At 39.3% G+C, this 20,426-nt stretch overlaps 1 protein-coding gene across 4 annotated transcripts in view; it reads right to left on the reverse strand.

The window, feature by feature from the left end:
- The window catches only part of tasora (transcription activation suppressor a), a 55,942-nt gene that overhangs the window by 8,859 nt on the left and 26,657 nt on the right, over positions 1-20,426 (reverse strand). For 3 of the 4 annotated variants that reach the window (XM_048606792.1, XM_048606791.1, XM_048606793.1), the window contains exons 8-16: positions 20,036-20,055; positions 17,416-17,518; positions 8,595-8,698; positions 7,787-7,890; positions 7,361-7,430; positions 7,165-7,236; positions 5,817-6,557; positions 2,557-3,080; positions 180-324 (exon numbers count right to left, since the gene is read on the reverse strand). In XM_048606792.1, the coding sequence (XP_048462749.1) occupies positions 180-324; positions 2,557-3,080; positions 5,817-6,557; positions 7,165-7,236; positions 7,361-7,430; positions 7,787-7,890; positions 8,595-8,698; positions 17,416-17,518; positions 20,036-20,055 (1,883 nt within the window). The remainder of the gene's footprint in view (positions 1-179; positions 325-2,556; positions 3,081-5,816; positions 6,558-7,164; positions 7,237-7,360; positions 7,431-7,786; positions 7,891-8,594; positions 8,699-17,415; positions 17,519-20,035; positions 20,056-20,426) is intronic. The other variant, XM_020536244.2, reaches the window with a different exon arrangement.

The following is a 20,426-nucleotide window of genomic DNA, read 5'->3' on the forward strand; positions in this document are numbered from 1 at the left end:
TATGAAGAAAGCAAGTTCACAGATTAATCAAGTAGTTTCAAAACCTGGGAAGGAAAAAACAGAAGTTTTTTTTTTATATAATTGCTTCCCCTATTTTAAACATTTAATGCCTTCAAGTATGAAGCTTCAAACAATCACTGTACAGTATTTCTCAAAATGTCAATTACACAACATCTTACCAGTTATGGGAATAAGTTTCCAATTGATTTCACTATCACTGGTGCAGTCTGAGGTGGTCACCTTCTTGCTGTACAGCTGTTCAAGGGAGGCATTTGTGCATGGACTACAACTTTCAGCACTTCCTATACTTCCAATGCTCTGCTCCTTAGCAGGGGATACATAAGCACAAGAACAAATTCAACAACCTGGATTAAATGTTGACACCTACACATTTTGAATGTTGAGTGGCCTTATTCCTTGCTGGAAAATCTCAACATTCCATGCTAGCAATTTAGCATTTCACTTTTCGTCAAAAGGTTTGAGGAAATAATCCAAATTGAGGCTTTAAATAATTACTTTTTTTACACTTCATTTGTTAGCATGGGTCAAACTAACTATCCATCACCACTATCATACATGCTTTCCACTGGATGTGTAGATGTCCCTAATAAGTACATGTAAAGGCAAAGGGAAGGTGGCTGACTGATCAATTAGAAATGCAAATTAGGCATGAAAAAGATATTTTCACAGTAAAAATGGGTTTTTCAGGAAAACTATTGTGCACCTTTGAAGAAAAGCTGTAACTGAAGCAACTAAAGGCACCTAAGAGAACAGCGGACAACTTTAATGTCCCACAATAATATTTTTAACTGTTTGCCAGAGTCAGAACCTGCTGTGTCAGACTAGAAGTGAAACAGGTTATAGTACCATAGAATCATTAGTTTGCTTCAATTAAACAAATGATACTTGAAAGGATCATAACATTCTGTATGATCACCCTAACAAGGCAGTCATCAAACCCCAATACTGCTAACTCTACCATTCTGAATATTTTTTAAGTCAGCATTAAGCTGATCATCACCTTATTTAACTGTATTATTGAACATTTTATTTTAAAAATGTACCTTGTAATAGGTCACGCTAAAGATAGAATCATACGAGTTATAACAGAGGTGACCGCCATTAAGCCTAATGAGTTCATGTTGGCTCTGTAAATTTTATCATTGTTATTAGCCACTCTATCCCCAAAGTACTATAAATCATTTTCATTGTTCTTCTAATTTCCTTCTGAAATTACTCATCGCCTCTACTTTTCTAACCTTGTAATGTGAATGGTGCCTACATATGGCGATGGTATACACTTCACTGTAGTTTATATTGAATACATGACGACAAAACGATATTCACATTCATTGTAGGTAGCAGGTTTCAGATTGGTTTGCTGTTTTAAAGCTTTTGCTATTTGTTATCTACTAATGACCCAGGTGATACCATTGAATGATTTGCATATATTTGTGCAAATTTTAGGACTATAAATAAAATGTTTCACAGTGTCACAACTAGCTAGCAAGTTTAACGGTCTTGGAAGTTGACACCTATAGCGTCTGAAGAAGATTGCTGACTTTTAAGATACCAATACAGTAATGTACATGTCTGGAATCCTCTCAGTGGTGGCATTGATTTGAAACATTAAATCATACAAATAAAATATCACGCAGATATACTTGCTCCCTTTCTCACCTCATCCAGTCTCAATTCGTATCAATAGATTAATGACAGTCAGAAAACCCCATTGTAAATTAGTGTTACTTCTCAAACTGGATTTTCCAGATTTTCTGTGGTAATGGCAAAAATGATTGCATTCCCCACCATTATGCCACTGAAACAGACAGCGCCTCTAGAGTTGGTATATACGCAGTTAAAAGAAGAAATCCGGAAAGGTGCAGTCAGTGAGACAGTCTACGCTTCCCCAAGGATGCAATGCAGCTTTTCCTACTAATTTCAATCTTTATTGCCATCCTGATTTGATAAAAATGCCCATGTTTACACTTGCAGTCTCAGTGAAAAAGATCCTTGTAAAGAACAGCACTTTGCTGAATGAGATATAATTCTGTTTTTAACTTAACAATTGCTAATAAACATTTAATTAGCTGTAAGGCACTAATTTTGTTTCAGGAATGTCTAATTGTTCCATGATAAAACTTAAAAAAAAAAAAAAAATTTCTTAAATAACTTTCTTAATTTTAGTTTCAACCATGATCCAAATGTTGTCCTTTATTTCGTGATCTAAAAGTTTCAACTAAAGGTAAAAAGATTCAATGGTTTTAACTTCCTAATTTCCATGTATGAATATTTCACTATGATTAGCTCTACCTGCTTGATGACATTAATGCTTCTCCACTGCAAGACATTTCCCTAACTTGGCATGAGATTTCATCTACCAACAGTAAAGTTTGGAAACTTCACCATGGAGGTTACTGAGTACTTGTGGGCAACCTCTTTGGAGGTCAGTGACAAAAACCCGCCACTTACTACAACATCCAGGTCAGTAAACAAATTCTCTCATTTGTTTTCAAGCAGTAGGCAACAAAAGAATCACAGACTAGCAAGCCTTACCTCTGGGTACTCTGCTCTCAAATTGTACTGCTGTGAATGTTCTCCAGAAAGTTGGTCCTTCATTTTTATTCTGAAATGAATATCATCAACATATGCTAAACCAGAACCACTTCCACATAATCTCGAACTTTCTCGCTCAAAGACAGGAAATGAGGCTTCCTGAGTGTGCTCTTGATGTGCTGCTTCAGTGTGTGGCGTGTGACCGATGTTTTTCTGATTCGGTTGTGCTTTCTCATTAGTCAAGCTGTTACTTTGGTCCCAACAGTAATCCAAATTCTTGCTTTGCAAATCACTACCACTGGAACAAACCGGCATTCTTGCATCCTGGTTTAATGGAACTTCCGAGCCAGTGCTCTGACAATTTGAAGATTTGAATATATCAAGCAACAAGCCAACCAGTTTTTCAGTATCTGGGGCCAAAGTTGTAGTAGGTTCACGTTGCCTCAAGTCAGATTCATTGATGCCAAGCCCATTTGTTACTTGATCAGTTTCAGATAATCTCGATTCATCAACTGCCAGGGACCCTGAAAAGAAATCACCGTCTTAAAAGAAAATGTCACAACGATATAAAAAGACAACAGATTTTGAATCCCATCAGCCAGTTTTTCAAACATGGAGATCAAAAAAACTGACAAAGTTGGTACAGGAAACACCCGAGCTACACAGGTTGACCAATGTCATTACACGTGGTTTTCCAAAGAAGAGTAAAATATTGGATTCAAACTGTGAACTGTTTCTCTCTCCACAGATGCTGCCAGACCTGTTGAGTTTCTTCATTACTTTTACTTCATGAAACCAAGTGGATCAGACAAAAAAGATAGTCCGAGCTGAAGTTAAGATATTCCCCCTTCCTGTCCTGAAGGCACCAAAGCCAGTTAGCATACGATCTCAGAAAGCATGAAGTGGCTTTCATCACCCAGTTGATTTATACCATGAATAGAACCTTCACATTGTGGAGCCTGGAAACAAAACTTCAGCAAACAGGGAATATACAACCAGCTAATATTTCAAAGGGCTTCTTTGGCAGAGCAGGTGAGATGAATTTTAGACCACACAACTAAACACAGGTTGGAGAAGACCCAGTGGCCAGTTAAAGCAGGATGGAAAACAACACAAGGAAACAGAACTTGAAAGACCACTGTAATTTTAATCTTCTGATGTTTCAGTAAATGAATTGAACACTTACTGTCTTAGGTTAAAACCTCACGCCTATAAGACACCCAAAACACTCTTGTTGGGCTTGGAAGTATAAGTTTCTAATGCTTATTTCTGTAAATAAATGTTTATGAAGTGTGTCAAGTTTAGGATGTAGTTCTATTTTTAATCAGCTGATTTCCTTGAACAGTATGCCTGGTAAACGTAGAATGTTCCACTTCACACAGTCGGCCAACCCCAGCAATCTTGACAATTCATTCACTATGTCTATAAGATGACAAGAAAAGATAAGAATCCCATGGGAGGAGAAAACCGGTCATAATTACCAACACAGAAAAGTGCTGGCATTGTACTAGAAAGCTTTCCCAGGTGGGACAATAAACTCTAGCTTAAGGACCTCAGGTTAATCCTTTATTCATTCAGGGGATGAGGGGTGTTGCTGGCTGGGCAGTATTTATTGCCCATAACTAATTTCCCAGAGGGCAGCTAAGAGTGAACCACATTGCTGTAGGTCTGGAGTTGCGTGCAGGCCAGATCAGGTAAGGATGGCAATTTTCTTCTAAAGGACAATAGTGAACCAGAAGGGTTTTTCCGACAATCGACAATGGATTCACGGTCATTGTTAGATTCTTAATTCCAGATATTTGTTGAATTCAAATCTCAACATCTGCTGTGATGGGCTTGGAACCCTGGTCCCCAGAGCGTTATCTGGGCCTCTGCATTAACAGTCCAGCGATCATATCACTAGGCCTTCGCCTCCCCATATGGGCCTCCATCAAGGCTACTTCAATTCACTAGCACTGACAAGCACAATATTGTTTTCAAGTCAGCTCATCATTTACTGTTTAAACAAAATCATACCGAAGGGATGTGGCCAGTGTGATGCAGAATTAGCGCAACAGCAAGGGTTCAACACATGTACTGTCTCACCATGATCCGTTGCTGACAGTGATGCCTCTCAAGCTTTATATAAATAATTGTCTCTTTCTAATAGTGTGTGTAGTTAACATTTAAAGTCTGAAAAATGTTACTGGTTTCCCTCTTCACTGATATATATTCCCAGCACTTTCTGGTTATATTTCCAAATTTTCAGATGAGGGCTCTGGGGGTTGTTGCCAAACAAAGAGACCTAGGGGTGCAGGTGCATAGTTCCTTGAAAGTGGAGTGGCGGGTAGACAAGGTGGTGAAGGTGGCGTTTGGCATGCTTGCCTTCATTAGTAGTAAAGTTGGGATGTCATATTGCAGCTGTACAGTGACATCAGTGAGGCCTCTTTTAGAATACTACGTACAATTCTGATTGTCCTTTTATAGGAAGGATGTTAAATTTGAGAGGGTGCAGAAAAGATTTACAAGGATGTTGCCAGGATTAGAGGGTTTGAGTTATTGGAAGAGGCTGAGGCTTTTTTTCCCTGGAGCGTAAGAGACTGAGGAGCATATAAAATCAGAGGGGCATAGATGGGGTGAATTGCCAAGGTCTTTTTCCTAGGGTGAGCAGCCCAAACTAAAGGGCATAGGTTTAAGGTGAGAGGGGAAAGATTTAAAAAGAACCTAAGGGGCAATTTTTTCATGCAGAAGGTGGTGCATGTATGGAATGAGCTGCTAGAGGAAGTGGTGGAGGCTGGTATAATTACAACATTTAAAAAACATCTGGATAGGTAAATGAATAGGAAAGGCTTGGGGGGGGGGGATGTGGGTCAAATGCTGGCAGGTGGGACTGGGTCAGATTGGGATGTCTGGTCGTTGGACTGGTTGAACCGTGGGGTTGTGGGGTGTGGGAGGTGAAGCTGTTTCTGTGCTTTGTGGCTTTATTACAGTTATTTCTATACGTATATGGTCCTTATGAAGTCACAATATAAAATCAAATCTACTTTGAGTCATGCTGAATGTTTTTTATCCTCACACATGAAGTTATCAGCTTTGAAACTTGCCAAATCCATTTCAAAACAGAATTCTTAATCAGTGAAGAGAATGTTCATTCCACAGATCTGGGCTACACCCAAATTACTTACCCATCCAAGAGTTCAAAGTTGATAACCAAACAAACTACCTATAACATTTCATGAAGTTAAACATTAAACTAATACTTAAATGCTGTGTTCTTTTACCTTGAGCAGTCTTCATATGCTTGTTGCTCCTCTCAGTAACAGATTCCAATTTTCTCTTTATTCCAAGGTTATTTTTGTCAGATATACAATGTGTAAGTCCTTCAATATTCATTATATTAGTTTCTCCTGGACCAAACCTTTTCCTGCTGTATATTAAATCAATAAGCTCTTGAATTTTATCAGGATCATAATCAGCCATATTATCAGAAGGCATCACAAAGTTACCATCAACTATGATGCTGCTCGTTTGAGGATCCAGAGGCTCTTGAACAGCAACCTCTGGCATAGGATTCTCAAATTTCTGCTCCTCTCCAAAACATGTAGCAGGTGAGCTCAGTAACTCAGTCTCAGACACTGGATATTGGTTTAACATCTCAACAGCTTTGGAAACTTCAAACTGATAGCGAAGAGGGTGAAAGAAATAAGAGCGCAAGATTCTTGATAAATTTGATCTCTTTTGCCTGGTTGAAGAGAACCTTTTTTCCTCGTAAGAGGGAATGACAAATTGACTAGGATTTCCATTTTCAGCACAAGCTACTTTTCCTTGTGAATTCTTTAGGTAACCAATTAAATTATTTTCAAATGCAGCATCTATGGTTGAATTCTTTAAGCTACAAGGCAGCTCTTTTCGTATTTTATCCAAAGCAAAGTGCAATGCAGGTACGAGCTTGGATAACTGTAGCATGACTTCTGGATCATTGCAAACAGTTGACACAGACTCTGCATTTCTCTTTATCTCATCTACAAAAGGAACACAAACAAGCAATAACTTATTAAGCACATTTACATAGCAGACCAATGTGAATTAAAATGCAGAACAAGGCAGAAAAGGAAAGAAAATTTGCAGGAAATATGTCCAAGCTTATATTGCGTTTGAGGATAATTTTTGCAACGAAGTTGTAAAATATTATTATTCTTAAAAATAAATTGCACTTCACACTACCTGTTTAAAGAAATTCAGTAATATTGACACTGAAAAGATAAATTTTAAGATTGTGTCAACTTGCAGTACAATTTATTCAATTAAACAAATGAGGGCAAAGGTAGTCCAAAATCTAATTAAAGGGGAATATTTTAAATCTATTAATTTAAACTGAGACACACAAGATAATTACTGCTGCTGTATTCAGCCCATCCAGCCAGAGTGGCAATGAATATCTGCTTTTATTAACAAATGGTGGATATAGGAGAATGCAAAGATAGGCAAGTAGGTACTGATTATAACATAATTACTTAAATGATGATTTCATACAATAACAAGCATGCATGTTTCTGAGGACTTAACATCATAGTTTTGTATAAATTGTTTTTGAACCTATTTGTGCAACTTCATACAGGTTTAACTTACCAATACCAATCAATCTAGATTCTGGAAACAAAAATAATGCTTGAAGAAACTTGGGCTTCGAGGTTGGAGATTCTGATTTAAACAAAAATACATTCAGAATGAGAATTATGAATCAACAGCATGTAGCTGCACTTAAGTTTGAAAATTTCATAATTCTACATCAATATTTTACATAAACCTGAGCAATCACACTTACCATTATCTGCCATCTCTAATGGAGAAAATAAAAGTAGAAATCCCCGATCACCCAACGGTTTGATAAGAACCTGTGTATAAAGATATTAAGCCTTTAAATGCTACAGATATGAACAAGAGTGGATTGGCCCAAAGGAAACACTACTGGGGATGGCAATTGCTTGGAAAATACTGCACTATAGTACTCAGCATGCAAATAAAAGGAGCAACAACAACAGCATACATGCATTACACTTTTGAGTTTAAATCTTCAACTTGTTAACTGAAGAGCAGACATGCCCAAGCCAAATTGAGTGGAGCTTCAACCATTGCAGTTACTCTCTAAGCAAGATATGAACGCATGTGATTGTAGCATTTTATTCAAATGTTGAGTTCTTTTTCAACACGTCTTTCACTAGACCTCAACGGAATTAAACATGTAACTCACTAGTTTTTCCTCTTCCAGTTTATGAAGCAGAGACTCCAAATTGCTTCCTGCTTTTCCTTGTTCCACAAACTCATACAAGCTATAATATAATCCATTCTTCAGTGCTGGGGGGAAAAATTAAACTGGCTCTAAGCATTGTTGAGCAGAACTCATTGGCCTGACATTTCAATAAATGAGACACCTGCAAGAAAATTTACACATCAACTTCTCTTCAGGGTCAGCAGGCTATTTAAAGTGCCTGTATTGTGGGTTGTTTCAAATGACAGAAGAGGTAAGAATGGGGAGAACGGGTAAAGGTAGGGGAGGAGCACAATTTTAAATTTTCATTCTGGTTTTAAAGATGGTAGTGTATGGAAATGTTCTAATTTGGAAGGGAAAAAAAAAGACTTCAACAGAAATTGCTGGAAAAGCTCAGCAAATCTGACAGCATTTGTGGACAGAAATCAGAGTTAATGTTTTGGGTACAGTGACCCTCAAAATGTTTCAGGTCCAGCAACTCCTCCTCAGAACAGTTAACTCTGATTTCTCTCCAAAGATGCTGCCAGACCCCCTGAGCTTTTCCAGCTATTTCTGTTTTAGGATCTGATTTCCAGCATCCACAGCTCTTTTGTTTTTTTAAAGAAAGAAAGACATTGATTAGCTAGCCCTCCTTCTCCATTCTCAACTGTGCATCAGAGAGCACATGGAGAAGCTGAGGAGTATCAAGAATTCCAGTTCAAGTGATTGATTTAAGTGATTCACAAAAGGCGAGAGTGGAAATTGTAACAAAAAGGTCAGCAAAATGTTTAATCAGAGACTAAGTTCTCACCTTCTCTTGTCCCCGAGAAAGTTATTTTCCGGAACACTGTTATTGGTACCTTGTTTTTTAAGCAATCAACACTCATAACTGTTTCAATATCAAGTTTCTCCGGCCTAAAAGAAAGATATACTTGATAAAAGGAAACACCAACGAAAATTCATAAAATCTGCATAAACGCCAAATGCCCCATCTAAAGTGGGAACAAGCAGGAAGTATTTAGCTATTCAGTTTGTCATTAATTGAAATGATCTTAGTTTAACAGTCATATACCTAACTTAATAGGGCCAGGTAAGCTATTCACTATAAACTTGGATCGCAACAAGCATAGAAGGATAATCACATTTTTAAAAAAAGTGTCAACATTCAAGGCTTTGAAATGTGATAAGAATCTAACAATGTCAATGTGAAGATAACATTTGACATCTCACAGCACAGGCTTCTGTTTGGATTGGAAAAACAGCATGGAAAACGAGGTTGGTGAGCTGCAGGCACAATTCACAACATGGGAATATGAAACCGTGGCAATAATAGAACTGACTTACAGAACAGGGAAAGCATTGATAAAAGAAGCAATTACAAACACTGGAAAGATATAGTTGGGAATCAAAAGCAGCATTTGTTTGGTTATGTCTGACAAGAGGTACACAATATTATATTCTACAGGCCACAAGATTTTTTTTGGGGTGGGGGGGGGGATTGTGGGGGAAGAGGTTGGTGGAGAAGTTGAAACAGCAGATCTTTGGATGAATTACAAAAAGATTCAAAAACTGCTATTGGCATCACTCTGCAAGACAAACCAGCCACCCAAGCTAACTGACCGCTACAGAAGTACAAAGTAGTGATGAAAAGAACTTTAATTATCTTAAGTGACAAAGATAGTAACTAGCAGTATAAAAGGTAAAGTCAGAATTCCTAAAATAGACACAAGGAACTTTTTTTTGATTGGAGTACTCTTAGCCCAATCAGCAATAAGATGAAGTGGAGCACGTTTCTGTGAGAGGATTAAGGGAACAGCAATCATTTTATCCCATTTAAAATAGTAATGAGAAAGGGCAAGATATAAACGACAGGATAGGAGGGGGTTACAGGGATAGGGTAGGGGGCTGAGTCTGGGTGGGATGCTCTTCGGAGGGGTGGTGTGGACTAGTTGGGCTTATTGGCTAGTTTCCACACTGTAGGAATTCTATATTTAAAAAAAACAAACACTCAACTGGAGCTAAGTGAATCAATTTCAGTGAGATAAGAGATCTGGTCCAAATGTACTGAAATTTAAAAAAAAAAGGATAAGCAAAACAGTAAGAAAGCAAATATTATCAATTCTATGCCAAATTTAAGAAAAGATTGTTAAGTTTAAGTTCTGATTAAGGAGAAGATGCATTCCTGCAAGGAGTACAATTTCCAAAGCTAGAGTTCCCGGGATGACCAAAGATTGGTCAAAACATTGACAGAAAATATAGGCTTGTGACAATTATCTGGCTATTAGTTTAGTAGAGAACAAATCTGAATGTTGAAAGCAAAGAAAATTATCTTAATATCTTAAATAGGAGGTAAAAGTGAAAGTACAAAAAATACATTGATAGCCATCATAAAAGAGAACATAAAAACACCTTTTATAAACACAAATAGTGAAAGAGGAATCCACGGACGGATGGTTTCAAGCACCAACGAAAATATATTCTCAAAAAATTAGGGGGAATGTTCAAGATGCTGAATGTTGTGAAGATAGATATAACGTACTCAAAGTGAGTGTTGGCCATGTAGCAGTAAAATGAGGCAGCAGCACAGATTTAGATGAATACCATTGCTTCAATTGTATGGGACCTTGGTCAGATCACGCCGATAGTACTGTGGGCAGTTTGTGTCTCCTTACTTCAGGAAAAATATTATAGAGGGACAGTTGTGGCCCCACAGGGAGGGCAACACATGTTCACCAGACTTGTCCCAGGACAGGTTCAACTGTCCAATAAGACAGAAGGGGCAAACTAGGCCTGTATTCTATAGAGTTTCAAAGAATGGGAGGTGATCTTGTTGAAACTTAAAATATTTAAAAGGAGATATTTAAGCATGATGATTCCGCTGGCTGGAGATCCTAAAACTAGGGGGCACAATTTGAAAATAAGGGGAATGCCATTTAGGTCCAAGACGAGGAGAACGTCTTTTTTAGTTAGAGGGGAGACAATGGCTCAGTGGTATTGTCGCTGGACTGTTAATCCAGACAGCCAGATAAATGTTCAGGGGACCCAGGTTTGAATCCCACCATGCCAGATAGTGGAATTTGAATTCAGTAAAATATCTGGAATTAAGAATCTAATGATGACCATGAATCCATTGTCGATTGTCAGAAAAAAACCCATCTGGTTCACTACTGTCCTTTAAGGAAGGAAACTGCCATCCTTACCTTGTCTGGCCTACATGTGACTCCAGACCCACAGCAATGTGGTTGACTCTGAAGTGCCCTCTGGGCAATCAGGGATGGGCAATAAATGCTGCCTAGCCAGTGACACCCTCATCCCGTTAATGAATTTAAAAAAAAAAGAATTTAAAAAAGCTTTGAAATTCTCCACCACAGAGGGCTGTGGAAGCTCAGTCTTTGAGTATGTTTAGAGTAAAGATTGATAGAATTCTGATTATCAGTGGCATACATGATTATGGGGATGTGGTGGGCAAAAGGCTTGATCAATCAGCCATGATGATTTGAATGGCGGGACAGGCTCGACAGGCTGCATGGCTTACTCCCATTCCAATGTTTCTAATACACTTAACAGCAAAATGAAAGCCCTGAAATTAGACAGCAGAAGCACAGATACAAACCTGGCTAAAAAGGAGGAAATCACAGAGGAACCATGAAACATCATTTTACTGATGGAGGGAAGCATGCTGTTGCCCAAGATGGATATTAAGACTACAGTTCATTTTGAAATATATTAATGCCCTGAACTTTGGTTTATAGCGAATAATTTCAAAGTCTGCAGATGATATAAAAGTCAAATTTGGTAAACGATGAGAGAATACTAACAGTCTCCAGGAGGTCGGTCTAGTGGAATAGGCTGTCACAGCTGATTATATTTAACACAAGCAAGAAGCATTTGGATAGAAAGAATGAAGAGATGGAGTGGAAAATAACTGGCACTGTATTAAACAAAATTCAGGTGTAAAACTCGGCTTTATTAATTTGTTTTTTTTACATTCACTCACAAGATGTCGGTGTCAGTGGCTGCGCCAGCATTTATTATCCATCTCCAGTTGCCCTTGAAAAGGTGGTAGTGAACTGCCTTCTTGAACTGCCGCAGTCCATTTGTCCAAATAAACCCACAGTGGCATTAAGAACAGACTTTCAGGATTTTGACCCAGCAACACTGACGGAATGGTGATATATTTCCAAGTCTGGAAAGTGAGTGTCTTGGAAGGGAACTTGCAGGTGGTGTAACCACGTATCTATTACACTTGACCTACTAGACAGAAGTGATTGTGCACTTGCACTCATCCTGGTAAGTGGGAAGTATTCCAACAAACTCCTGACTTGTGCTTTATAGATGGTGAACAGGCTTTGGGGAATCTGGAAGGGAGTTATTTCCTGCAGGATTCCTAGCCTCTGATCTGGTCTTGCAGCTATAGTTCTTGTGCGAATTGTTCTAAGGAAGTTTGGGGGGGTTGGGTCACTGGACTTAAGGTTAACTCTCTTTTCTGTCCAAGATGCTGGCAGACCTGCCGAGTTTCACCAGTAATTTTTGGTTTTACTTGTACGGCTAATCCACCTCAGTTTCTGCTCAATGGTCACCCGCAGGAACTTGACAGTAAGGGATTTAGTGATGGGGAATGCCATTGACTATGAAGGGATGATGGTTAGATTCTTGTTGGGAGACAATCATTGCCTGGCACTTGTGTGGCACAAATGTTACTTGTTACTTGTCAGCTCAAGCCGAAATATTGTCCAGGTCTTGTTGCATTTAGGAATGGACAGCTTCAGTATCTGAGAATTCGTGAACATCGTGCTGTCATCAGCAAACATCCCCATTTCTCACCATATGACGGGGAGAAAGTCATTGATGAAGCAGCTGAGGATGACTGGGCCGAGGACACTGCTCTGAGAAACTCTTGCAGAGATATTCTGGTGCTGAGATGACTGATCTCCAATAATTAAAACCAGGTTCCTATTGTCAGGTAGAACTCCATCCAGCAGAGAGCTTTCCCTATGATTCCAACTACATTTAATTGATGAGGTTGGTTGGCTCGCCGAGCTGGCTTCTTGTTTTGCAGATGTTTCGTTACCATGCTGGGTAACATCATCAGTGCAGTCTCCGATGAAGTGTCGGTGTGTTCTCCCGCCTGGTTTTTAAACTCTGGGGTCTGTTGAGATGGATTGTCTCACTTCCGGTTTTCCTTCGTAGTGGAATGAATATGGGGTAAAGTTCAATATGTTTATTAATAGCATGCTTTGAGGAGTGCCAGGCTTCTAGCAATTCTTGTGCCTGCCTCTGCCTAGCTTGTCCCAGGATGTTGGTATCGTCCCAGTCGAAATGGTGGTTCTCCTTGTCCCTGTGGATTGAGATGGGTGAGTACTGGTCGTGTCTTTTTGCAGCCAGTTGGTGTTCATGTACTCTTGTTGTCAGTTTCCTTCCTGTTTGTCCGATGTAGTGTTTTTCACAGTCACTGCAGGGGATCTTGTAGATGACATTGGTCCTGTCCACGGTGGGGAGTGGGTCTTTAGTTCGGGTGAGCAGTTGTCATAGGGTTGATGTGGGCTTGTGTGCCACTCTGATGCCCACGGTCGTAGGAGTCTTGTGGGGAGTTCCGATGTATTCCTGATGTAGGGTAGTGTGACAAGTGTGTCAGGGCGTGTAGTATCTTTCTGATGTTGTTCGTGTAGGCATCTTCTGACCTAGTTTTTTGGATATACATTATCCTTGAAAACCTGGAAGAGGTATTCTTCTTCCTCTTGGCGTCGTTCAGTGTTGGTGCAGTGTGTCGTTGCCCTTTTAGATAGTGTTTGCATGCAGCTTCGTTTGTGTGTGCTGGGATCGTTGCTGTTGAAGTTCAGTACCTGGTCTGTGTGTGTGGCTTTGCGGTGTACTTTTGTTTGCAGTTCCCCATTTGTCTTGCGCTCTACCATGACATCCAGGAATGGGAGCTGTTTGTTCTTCTCCTCTCTAGTGAATTTTATTCCGGTGAGGGTGTTGTTTATAAGTTTGTGTGTCTCCTCTAATTTGGTCCGTTTAATGATGACAAGGGTGTTGTCCACGTCGCGTATCCATAGTTTTGGTTGGATTTGCAGGAGGGCTGTCCTTTCTAGTCTTTGCATCACTGCTTCTGCTATGAGTCCGGAGATAGGTGATCCAATGGGTGTCCCATTGATTTGCTTGTATGTTTGGCCGTTGAAAGTGAAGTGGGTGGTGAGGCATAGGTCCAATAGTTTGAGCATGTTGTCCTTAGAGGAGATGGTTTCACTGGGGTCTTGCTCTTGTTCCAGTTGTGTTGTCATTGTTTCCCTTGCTAGTGGTATGTCTATTGATGTAAATAGGGCAGTGACATCAAATGATATCATGGTCTCTTTGTCATCGATCCTTATGTCTTTGATGGAGTTGAGGAATTCTTGCGCTGAGTGGATAGAGTGGGGTGACTTGTTGACTAGGTGCCCGAGTCTCCTTTGTGATTCCTTGGCTAATCTGTGTGACGGAATGCCTGGTAGGGAGACTATGGGTCTGAGGGGTACTTCCCGCTTGTGCGCTTTAGAATCGGGGTGTGTTGGTTCCTTCGGGTTTCATTCTTGAGAAGTCTGCTTTGTTGATCTGTCCTGTTTGTTTAAGTCTTTTTAGCATGTAGAGGATTTTGTTGCCTAGTTGCGGTGTCGGGTCAGCTTGTACTGGTATGTGTTCTCGTTGGCGAGCAGTGCTTGTGCCCTGGAGATGTAGTCCCTTTTATTCAGTATCACTGTCACGTGCCCTTTGTCTGCGGGTAGTATTGTAATGCTACTGTCCTTCTTTAATCCTTCCAGGGTCTGTCTTTCTCGTGTGTTGAGTTCGCTCCTTCTGGTTAGTGTTGGGATTACTGTCTGTCTTATTATTTACATTTATCTGTCTTACAGTTAACTGATTCTAGTTTTGCTAGAGCTCTAACATTCTGTAAGATGTGGCCTTGATGACAAGGGCAGTCACTCTCACCTCATTTCTGCAATTCAGCTCTTTTGTCCATGTGTGAATCAAGATTGTGGTCCGGAGTCGAGTGGCCCTGACAAAACCCCAACTGAGCATCAGTAAGAAAGCTATTGCTAAGCAAGTGCTGCTTGATAGCACTGTTGATGACACCGTCCACCACTTGACTGATGGCGTGGCAATTGATTGAGTTATATTTGTTCTTATGCATTGAGGACGTACCTGAGCATTCTGTAGTTGTACTGAATAGCTTGATTAGGGTTGTGGCAAGTTCTGGAGCGCCAATTCTTCAGTAGCATTGCTGCAATATCATCAGGGCTCATGGCCTTTGCAATATCCAGTGCCTTGAACTACTTCTTGATAACACACGGAGTGAATCTAACAGGTTGAAAACTCGCCATTGTGAGGCTGGGGATCTCTGAAGGAGGACAAGTTGGATCCCAACACAGAACCTTTGACTAAAAATTGTTGCAAATGCTTTAGCCTTATCTTTTCTTTGCTCTAATGCCTTGGGCTCCATTGTTATCAAGGATCAGGATGTTTGTGGAGGATCCTCCTCTTTGAGGTGTTTAATTGTCCACTACCATTGACGACTAGATGTGGCAGGACTACAGAGCTAAAATTCAGGTCCATTTGTTGACAATAATGTAGCTCTTGTTGCTTATGTTGTCTGACACATAGGTAGTCGTACTTTGTAGCTTCACTAGGTTGACCCCTCATCTTTAGGTAAACATAGTGTTGCTCCTTACATGCCCTCCTGCACTCTTCACTGAACCAGAAAATGACCCCCAACTCGATGGAAAATGTTTTGTGGGGAATATGCCAGGCTATGAGGTTGAAAATTGTGTTGGAGTACTACTCACCTACAGCTGATGGCCCACAGCATCTCACGGATGCCCAGACTCAAGCTGCCAGATCTGTTTGTAGTCATTTAGCATGGTGATAGTACCACACAACAGAGAATATTCTCAATGTGAAGACAGGGCTGTGTCTCCACAAGGTCTGCGGGGTGGTTACTCTTATCAATATTTTTATTGGTCACATATGCATCTGTGGCAGACAGACTGGGGAGGATGGGGTCAAGTATTTTTTTTTCCCCTCTTGAATGATTCTCTCACCACCTGCTGCAGATCGCGTTTAGCAGCTATGTTCTTTAGGAATTGACCAGCTCAGTTAGTTGCGATGCTTCCAAGCCACTGCTGGTTTCATTCCTTCTTCCTTTCTAGCAGTTGATACAACTGAATGGCATGCCAGCCATTTCAGAGGGTGACTGAAAATCAACCACCTTGCTGAGGGTCTGGAGTCAAGGTAAGGGCAGCATTTCCTAAAGAGTATTACTGAAACATATGAGTTCTTATAACAATCAACAATGGTCATCATCTTTAGGCATTTGTTTCTAGATTTTTTTTTAAACAGAATTCAAATTCTGCCTTCTGCCATGGTGGGATTCAAACCCTGGTCCACAGAATATTATCTAGGTTTCTGGATTACTAGTCCAGTGACAATATCACTAGGCCAACAGCACCCCAAAAAGCAAAAGCAAGCAAATTAAGCTAAACCTTCATAAACTCGTGAGACCTCGACTGGAATTATGTATTCCCAGCTGAGCACACTGTAGGAATGGTGTCAAGGCCTTGGAAAGGATGGAGAGATTTGTTAGAATGGTACAAGGGATGAGGGGCTCCTATTAAATAATGACATTGGAAAGGCTAAGTTTTGTTCTCTTTTGAAAAGATTAATATTAAATTTAAATAGGGGTGTTCAAAATCATAAATGGCTCTAATAAGTGTAATGATAAATGAAAACAAACTGTTTCCAGTGGCAAAAAAAATTAGAACCATAGGTCTCATTTCCAGTGACTGCAACAGAAGTCAAGGTAACATGTGGAAATATTGTCAAAGTGAGTTGTTACAATCCAGAATGCACTGCTTGAACAAGTAGTGGATTAAGGTCAATAGTTAATCTTCACAAGAACACTTACTGGTCAGTGCTGCATCAGTCTGTGACTGATTGCAGAAGTAACCCATTGTTTAGCAGTTACTATTGCTTCAGTTAACCAATATTGCAATTGCAATTAAAGTATGGCATGCTTTGTATTGAAGTATTTAGGGTTTCTCCCATTAATTTTTGCATCTTTGTACATCTACACAGCATAATGGTGGGTTTTTTATATTTACAGAAAAAAATTACCTAAATGATTTAATTACCTATTTCGAACAGACTTAGTAAGTTGTTAACTCTAATTGATTTCTCGCCATGATTACAAACAGCACACTATAGGATGTCCTCAAAACATATTTCAAATTTTTGACAGACTTGAAATTTATAATTCCTTTAAAAGGCAACATTTCACAACTACCAAAATCCTACTTAGAACAAGGATATTAGCAAGTTCTTCACCCATTACAGAATGTTTGCACTTCATTGCCATGTAATTTCTCTTTTAGAATTAGTATTATATTTTATTGTCATGTGTACTCAAGTATAGGAATACAGTGAAAAGCGTACAAAGTTGTCATTCTCTGGCTCTATTGTGGTTATAAAGCCAGAATTTTCAAAAAACACTAACTTAGAGTAGCAATACAATATTCTTGACCAGCATGCTATAGTCACTTCCAGTTAATTCTCAAATTTCTCCATTGAGCAAATAAAATTAAAGTACCTAAAACAACGCTACTTACAGTTTGAATGGCAGAAACGGTTGAGTAGCTGACTGTAAAATGCCAAAGCATAGAAATCTCCCCTTGTTCATAAGTTGTCCTTTCCAGATGGTGTAAGGCTTTCCTAAACAGGCAGAACTCTTAACTTTCAGAAGGTCAGTCAAAAAAACACTAAGTTAAACTAACACATGGTGAGCTACTATTAACCAAGGAAACCAAGTAAAATGTAGAGATACAAAGCCAAGAGATGAAAAGGAGTCTAAAAAGATCAAGGCACAAAAGCACAGGGTTGTGTGTGAAATGAAACACTGTAATAGGCCAGGAAAATGCTCAAAAAAAAATGTAAATTTCAGAAAGCTCGGTCTTCACCACAGGATGCAAATAACATCCGAGAAATACATGTCAAATCAGGAATTGAAAGGGAGGAAGGAATTCGCAAAAACTGCAAATTATGGAAACTGTGGGTCAATAATTCCCCAAGTGCTGATGGCATTCATCCTATGATCTTAAAAGAAGTTGATAATAAAGGAAGTTGATACACTGCTTTTAATTTCTTAAAATTCACTAGATTTGGGGAATGATCCATTAAATTGGAATGTAGCCGACATAACTACTATCCTCAAAAAAGGGGAAAGAAAGCAGAAAACTATAGGCTGTTAGCTTAACATGTGTCTTGGGGAAAACTGTACAAAGCTATTATTAAATACATCATTTAAAGGCACTTAGATAGGTTCAAGGGAATTGGGTAGTCAATACAGTTTTGTGACAGGAAAATCATGTTTAAACAATTTACCGAAGTTCTTTGAAGGAGTAACATGTACGATGGATAAAGGGGAACCAGCTGATGCTCTGTACTTAGATTTCATAAGACACTTTGATAAGGCACCACACCAAAAGTTTATTGCAGAAAATAAAAGCTCATTATACAGGAGATAATATATGCAGAGCAGGAAACAGTGCATGCATAATAGGTCTGGTTGGTACAGGGATCAGTGCTAGTGCCTCAACTTCTTCCAATTTATATAAACTTTACAATTTATAATGATCTGAAGGAAAAATATAGTTGCCAACTTTGCTGATGATAAAGGTAGGGAAGCAAGTTGTGAAGAGGTCGCAAGGAAGCTACAAAGTATATAGATAGGTTAAGTGAGAGGGCAAAGATATGGCACATGGAGCATAATATGGGAAATGGTTAAACTGCCCATTTGGCAGAGTCTGAATTTTTTTTTGATTGACCACAAGGTGAGAGATGGAAGAGCTCTAAGGTGCACAAGGATCTGGGTGTCCAAGTGCATGAATCACAAAAGTTAAATATTCTGGTATAGCAAGAAACAGAATGACATCATTCATTGCAAGTGGGGATGTTATACTTCAGTTATACAAAATATTGCTAAGACCAAATTGGAGTACTGTATATTGGTTTCCTATTTTATGAAGGATAGAAATGTACTGGAGGCAGTTCAGAGAATGCTGGAATGGATGGGAAGTTTTATGAAGAAAGGTTGATCAGGCCAGACTTGTATTTAGTGGAGTTTAGAAAACTGAGAGGCGACTTGATTGAAATATGCAAAGTCCTGAAGAGACTTGACAAGGTGAATATGGAAAGGATATTTTCGCTGGGTGGGAGAATCTAGAATAAGAGGTCACTGTTTAAAAATAAGAGGTCATAATTTAAGACAGATGAAGAGAAATATTTCTCTCCAAGAGTGGTGAGTCTTTGCAACATTCCTCAAAAAGCAGTGCAGGTAAAATCCTTGAATATTTCAAGGCAAGAGATAGATAAATTCTTAATAAGCATGCTGGAGGAATGCAGAAATGTAGAGTTATGTTTAAAATCAGATCAGTCATCTTTTTGAATAGTGGAGCTGACTCAAAAGTGGCAAGTGGTGTACTGCTCCTCCTCCCATTTCATAAACTTGCATGTAGATGAGGGACAACCACAGAGAAACACACTCTCCACAAATGTTGGAGATCTAAAATATTTTAAAATGCACATAATACTAGTTAACAGACTGTTTAAAAATGAACTACAGCTAACATATTTTTCGCTGAACCTATTCCAGTGCATGTAAAGGATTCAAAGCAGCCCAGCTGGAAAGGTCAGGCAAAGCAACACCAAGTTTGATCATTGGGTTGGTTACTTTAAGCATAGATCTTAGAACTGAATAATTGGTATTTACTTTGCCACCAATGTATATGTAATTTTCAAATGGTAGTAAAATTCACCAAACCATTCTGCAGTTGCACTGATGTGTACTTTTTGCCAGCAGCTCAACGCAAGCCTCAGTCAGAAGCCAAAAAGTAAATATGTGAGATTCACTACCGTTTTGAAAATCAAGTCTTCTTGACCTCAGTAGAACGGTTAATGTTCTTACAGTATTACTATCCAGCCATTAAGACTTGCATATCAAGACTGGTGGGTCTAGCACAGCATTAAATGCAATAACAATAAAACGCTTTCTGGGTGCTCAGTTTCTACTGAATAATGAAAGCTATGAGTGTTCGCAGTCCATGTCCTCATTACTGTCCCCACCTCAAAAGATGGAATTCCACCTTGATTATAGCCAAATCATGGAAAAACAAAGTACACATTCCTCTATGATATCTACCAATTCAAACATGAAAATGAGAATGAACATACCTGATTGGGTGCCATCTATGCTGCAAAAGCAGAAGAAATAGTGTATTACTATACATAAACAATTTTGTCCCAAAAATAACTTCCTTGACACAGCCTGTCTGGTGATCTTTGCAGATCAAACCATATTTGAAGAAACTCAACGCAGTTGTGACTTGGTTCAGACAACATTAATTATTTTCTGCCATTGTTCTTTTATGAAATATAAGAATTTCTGCCTAGCTACTCAGGAATTTCCTCCCATGCTTTTCAAAGGCACAGGCTCCCCAGTGTTCAAGATCCTGGGTTCCTAAATCACACCCCTTTATCTCACCCAAGTGGCCATTACTTCTGACAGGCATGTCAGACCACTCCATTGCTCTGGAAAAAGTGGAACAGAAGTTATAGTTCAGCC

The sequence above is a fragment of the Rhincodon typus genome, chromosome 16 (genome assembly GCF_021869965.1).
Source record: "Rhincodon typus isolate 14 chromosome 16, sRhiTyp1.1, whole genome shotgun sequence".
Classification (NCBI taxonomy): Eukaryota; Metazoa; Chordata; class Chondrichthyes; order Orectolobiformes; family Rhincodontidae; genus Rhincodon; species Rhincodon typus.